Here is a 6287-nt window from a genome sequence, read left to right as displayed (position 1 = left end):
TTTTTAAAGCTGTATCTATGTACTCACTTCAAAATTGTAGGTAGCAAGAACTAGAACTTTTTGATCAACATTTCTACATGTAATTAACATTTCACTTTGACTAAATTTAGAAGGTATGTGTAAATAGGTTAAGCAAAAAAGAAAGCATTACAAGTCAAACAAATACATGCGTGGCCTTGACTCTTATCAATGTTCCCAAGTTACTTATTAAATATCAATGGAGATATAAGGTGAGATAAACAAAGGTGACTTACCCATGATCACAGTGAATACTGAAGTTGACTTGCATTTTCTTTAGTAACTGACAAAGTTATTTTTTTGAGCTGGCTCTTCTGAGACCTCTGAGTTCTGGAAAACAACTCTTGAATTAGTACCCAGAATGAACAAACTAGAAAATATTTAAGAAGACTGTACACGAATATAGCAGAAATGCCTTTTAAAAGATCTTAGGCAGGCTTGGCGCCTGTGGCTCAAGCAGCTCACATACACCTGAGCTGGCGGGTTCAAATCCAGCCTGGCCCACCAAACAACAATGACAGCTACAACCAAAAAAACATAGCCAGGCGTTGTAGTGGGCGCCTGTAGTCCCAGCTACTTGGGAGGTGGAGGCAGGAGAATCACTTGAGCCCAGGAGTTGTAGGTTGCTGTGAGCTGTGATGCCATGGCACTCTACCCAAGGCAACAGCTTGAGGCTCTGTCTCAAAAAGAAAAAAAAAAAAATCTCAGGCAAAGAGATAACCTGCATACCTATGTTCACTGCAGAATTACTCATAGCAGCCAAGATGCGGGAACAACCTAGTGGTCATCAACTGATGAGCGGATGAAGAAAATATATACACAATGAAATAGTATGTAGCCATAAAAATGAATGAAATATTGTCACTTGCAACAACATGGATGAACCTGAAAGACGCTGTACTAAGTGAATTAAGCCAGGCACAGAAAGACTAACACTATATAATCTCACGTAAACATGGAATCTGAAAAAGCTGAACTCAGAGAGAGAGGAATGGTTGTCACCAGGGCCAGGGGGAAGGTGAGGTAGATGGGGAAATGGGAGTTGTTGGTCAAAGGGCACAAAATTTCAGTCAGATAGCAGGGATATGTTTTAGCGATCTATCGCACAGCATGGTGACTACAGTTGCGTATATGTAAGAATAATGTATTGTATATTTCAAAATTGCTAAAAGAGTCGATTCCAAATCTTTTTACCACAAAGAAATAAATATGTGAGGTGCTAGATATGTTAATTAGCTTGATTTAATCATTCCACAATGTTATATGCCTGTCGCAACATTACATTGTACCCTATATATATATATATATATACAATTATTATTGAAGGATCACTTTATTTTATTTTCTTCTTGAGACAGTCTTACTTTGTTGCCCTCACTAGAGTGCTGTGGCATCACAGCTCATAGTAACTTCAAACCCTTAGGCTTAAGTGATCCTCTTGCCTCAGCCTCCCCAGTAGCTGAGACTACAGGCATCCTCTCCTCTCCTCTCCTCTCCACTCCTTTTTCTCCTTTCTCCCTCTCTCATTATCTGAGACAGAATCTCATTCTGTTATCCCAGGCTAGACTACTCTGGCATCAACTTAGCTCATAGCAACCTCAAACTCCTGGGCTCAAGCAATCCTCCTGCCTCAGCCTCCCAGCTGGCTGGGATTATCATGGCCCCCACCATGATGGTTGGCTAATTTTTCTATTTTTAGTAGAGACAGAGTCTTGCTCTTGCTCAGACTGTTCTCAAACTCCTGAGCTCAAGTGATTTTCCTGATCCTCTCACCTCGGCCTCTCAGCATGCTAGATTACAGGCCTGAGCCACTGCACCCAGCCTTTTTTTTCTTTTTTAAGAGACAAGGTTTTGCTCTGGCACCCAGGCTGGAGTGAAGTGCTGCAATTACAGTTCACTGCAGCCTTGAGCTCCTGGCTTCAAGTGATTCTGGCCTCAGCCTCCCAGAGTGCCGAGATCACCAAGCACCACCAAGATTTCTTGATTTCCTTGTTCAGGAGTGGAGTTTCCATGTCTGATCTCCTGGTAGGGCTGTTCTCTTAGCTTGACTGTATGTATTAGGGCCAAATTCTGGAAATCAGCTGATGCCCAAATACAACTGGCTCATCCTCAGCCTTAAGACAGACTCAGATTACATGGTGATCCCTTAATGAACCCACAAGAATCAGACAAGAATCAATAACTCTAACTCTTAGCTCAGCGGCTAAGGCGCCAGCCACATACACTGGAGCTGGAGGGTTCAAATCCAACCCAGGCCTGCCAAACAACAACGACAACTACAACCAAAAAAAAAAAAAATAGCCAGATGTTGTGGTGGGCACCTATAGTCCCAGCTACTTAGGAGGCTGAGGCAAGAGAATCCCTTAAGTTCAAGAGCTGGAGGTTGCTGTGAGCTGTGATGCCACAGCACTCTACCTAGGGCAGCAGAGTGAGACTCTGTCTCTAAAAATAAAAAAATTAAAAAAAAATCAATAACTGTAATTGTCATAAGTGCCTGCTGAGCACTTGGTTAGCCTTGTGGGATGGATTTTTCAGGGTAAAGGGGAGAAAGGCGGACAGGGGGGAGCAGTAGGGAGGAGGGGAAGGAAGGGCGGAACTCTGCCTTGCAGGTAGGCGGGCTCCTCAGCTTCCTCCTCCTCCACCCTAAGACTACTTGGCTATCAGGGGACCTGAAGGGGGAATACCTCCAGACCTCTCTGCTATCCCTAATGTTGCTCCTCCCTACTCAATCCCTTGCCTCTGCACTTTACAACCCAATGTGTTACATCTTAGTCATTTATAAACTTTATTCTGAAAGGGATCCATAGGCTTTACCAGAACACAAAAGGTAAAAACGAATCAGAACACCCCATCCCTCTTACTGGCCACAGTAAGGTTGAGTCTGCTTCCCATTCCCACCCTAGAAGCAAGTAAGTTGCTGCTGGGGGTAAGGTGGTACGCTCTGCTCTGCTGCATTCCACTCTTCCCTTTTTGCTCCTTTGCTTTTCAACTACAGGGTTTTTGTGGGGAAATCATTTGAAAATCGAAATAACATAAACAGGTATAAATAGAGAAGTCCTGCTCCCCATCCTCTAGCCTCCTACTGGTAACAACCTACATCATCCTTCATCCTTCCATCTTCCACCATGTCCTTGTGCAAGTACAGATTCCTATTCCCATCCCCTCTCCTACATGTGTACAATGCCATATGAACTTTTCAGAATCTTGCATGTTTTCACTTAATGATATATCTGGAAGTATTTCCTCATCCCAGAGCTGCTCAATCAGCTTTATGGCTAAGGAGGACTCTATCATATGGGCAGTACCAGAGTTTGCTCGTGTAGCCCTCTATTGCTGGATGCTTAAACTGTCTCCTCTCTTTTGCTGTTGTAATAAATCAGTGCTGCAAAGACAACTTGGGGTGCATATGTCATTTTATTTAATTAATTAATTAATTTGCAGTTTTTGTCCGGGGCTGGGTTTGAACCCGCCACCTCTGGCATATGGGGCCGGCGCCCTACTCCTCTGAGCCACAGGTGCTGCCCGCGTATGCCATTTTATAACATGCAGACACAACACTAGGGCAGATACCCAAAGTGACACTGCTTTGTTGTCAAAGAGTCAAGTTCTTTGGTGATTTTTAGAAAACACTGCCAGTTTTCCAGAAGGATTGAATCATTTTGTGCTCCCCAGCAATGCAGGAAAGTGCCTGTTTCACAGAAAACTCTGAATTATGTACGATCTTCATCTTTAACCACATATGACAAAGCCCTGGCAAAGTGGACAGGCTACTCAGAACTTTACCCTACTTCCTTATCACAGAAATTAAGTTGTTTTTTGAGATGGAGTCACACTCTGTTGCTCTGGGTAGAGTGCTGTAGCATCATAGCTCACAGCATCCTCAAATGCCTTGGCTTGAACTACCCTCTTGCCTCAGCCTCCTGAGTAGCTGGGACTACAGGTGCATCTACCACAATACCTGGATGATTTTTTTCTTTCTTTCTTTCTTTTTTTTTTTTTTTTTTCTATTTTTAGTAGTCAGGGTCTCACTCTTGCTCGGGCTGGTCTTGAACTCCTGAGCTCAAGCAATCTACTTGCCTCAGCCTCCTAGAGTGCAGGGATTACAGGTTTGAGCCACTGCGCCCAGCCAGAAAATTAAGATTTTTTTACAAAATGATTGGCTCAGCGCCTGTGGCTCAGGCGGCTAAGGCGCCAGCCACATACACCTAAGGTGGCGGGTTCGAATCCCCAGCCCGGACCCGCCAAACAACAATGATGGCTGCAACCAAAAAATGGCCAGGCGTTGTGGCGGATGCCTGTAGTCCCAGCTACTTGGGAGGCTGAGGCAGGAGACTTGCTTGAGTCCAGGAGTTGGAGGTTGCTGTGAGCTGTGAAGCCATGGCACTCTACCCAGGGGGCATAGCTTGAGGCGCCGTCTCAAAAAAAAAAAATTATTTTGCTTTTCCTGTAACTATCTAGTCAGTACAAAAACATGACAGAGAAGGAGTTTGTAAGTTGGTAAAGCATGTTGCCAAGTAAGTTTTTTGTTTAAATTGTTTTCCCAACATCTTATTTATTTATTTTTGAGACAGAGTCTTATTATATCACCCTGGGTAGAGTGCTGTGGCATCATAGCTCACAGCAACCTCCAACTCTTGGGCTTAAGCTATTCTCTTGCCTCAGCCTCCCAAGTATCTGAGACTACAGGTGCCTGCCACAATGCCCAGCTATTTTTGTTGTTGTTGCAGTTGTCATTGTTGTTTAACTGGCCCGGGCTGGGTTTGAACCACCCAGCTTCAGTGTGTGTGGCTGGATGGCTGGTGCTGTAACCACTGTGCTACAAGTGCCGAACATCTTTAGAATGAATCAGCTCATCAATCAATTGGAAAATACACCGTATCTGGAGCCAACATTTTTCCAGTTAAATGATTTTCTGATTCTAGGTGTGGGATGTTGAGTAAGAGATGTAGCCATTTTTCCTCGCTTGTAAAATGAAAGGCTCTTTTGGTTCTTTCTAGCTCAAAAACGTTCTTTTTTTTTTTTTTTTGTAGAGACAGAGTCTTACCTTATTGCCCTCAGTAGAGTGCCATAACACCACAGCTCATAGCAACCTCCAATTCCTGGGCTCAGGTGATTCTCTTGCCTCAGCCTCCAGAGTAGCTGGGACTACAGGAGCCTGCCACAACGCCCCGCTATTTTTTTGTTGCAATTTGGCCAGGGCCAGTTTTGAACCCACCACCCTCAATATATGGGGCTGGTGCCCTACCCACAGAACCACAGGCGCTGCCCCTCAAAAACATTCTTAAACCAAATTTTCACCAACCTCAAACAGCTTTCCCATTTTCTTACACTTAAGCTCACAGTTTAGCCTTTTCCCTGCACTTTTCTTTTTTTTTCAGACGGAACCTCAAGCTATCCCCCGGGGTAGAGTGCCATGACATCACGCTCACAGCAACCTCCAACTCCTGGGCACAAGCGAGTCTCCTGCCTCAGCCTCCCAAGTAGCTGAGACTACAGGCGCCCGTCACAACGCCTGGCCATTTTTTTGGTTGCAGCCATCACTGTTGTTTGGCGGACCCGGGCTGGGGATTCGAACCCGCCACCTTAGGTGTATGTGGCTGGCGCCTTAGCTGCTTGAGCCACCCCTGCACTTTTCTTAATTAGTTCCATTCAAGGTGGGTCCTGAGCATCCTCTGTAGCAGGTGCCATGTGTGCTATAGCCAGGATGCCACAAGGAAGAGGATTCCTTAGGGCACTTGCAGTGGAGTGGGTAGATGTGTAATCAACAACCAGGTCCCATGATGTGTCCTCCCTTGGAGATAAATTACCACACACACACAGCTATACTATGAGGCAATAATGACGAACACTTGCTTATATGTCAGGAATTTGACATGAAACCCTAACAAAGAGGTTTAGAGAAAACCCTGTAGCTGTAAGGATGAGGATGACTCTGTCAGGCAGATTAGATGGGATAGAGAGATAATCAAATGTACCATGATGTTTTGAAAATGTGAATTTGTTCCCAAACATCTGACATGTTAGTGAATCACTGAGCAAAATGTCAAGTTTACATTTGCTTATGAGCAGTTTTCTCCACAAGAAACACCAGGCAAACTGTATGAGGTGAACTGAGCTACATAGGAACACATAAAACACACCCTCCCCACATCCCCCCAGGGTGCGAGCCACACGCATCAACGTCCACTTGCTACAACTTTCTGTGGCTGACCCTTTCTACTTCCTGACAACTAAGCTGCAACCTCTCTACCCCGACTCCCACCTGCAAA

General features: G+C 44.7%; 1 protein-coding gene across 1 annotated transcript in view; it reads right to left on the bottom strand.

The window, feature by feature from the left end:
• Positions 1–250: 250 nt before the first annotated feature.
• The window catches only part of CCDC62 (coiled-coil domain containing 62), a 23234-nt gene continuing 17197 nt past the window's right edge, over positions 251–6287 (bottom strand). Inside the window, 2 exon segments of the mRNA XM_023516831.1 lie at positions 251–312; positions 315–348. Of these exon segments, the coding sequence (XP_023372599.1) occupies positions 251–312; positions 315–348 (96 nt within the window).

This window comes from Otolemur garnettii, unplaced genomic scaffold, assembly GCF_000181295.1.
Source record: "Otolemur garnettii isolate 467f Iridium unplaced genomic scaffold, OtoGar3 scaffold00099, whole genome shotgun sequence".
Taxonomy (NCBI): Eukaryota; Metazoa; Chordata; class Mammalia; order Primates; family Galagidae; genus Otolemur; species Otolemur garnettii.
The sequence above is the reverse complement of the archived record's forward strand: the minus strand, read 5'-3'. Positions and strand labels throughout refer to the sequence as shown.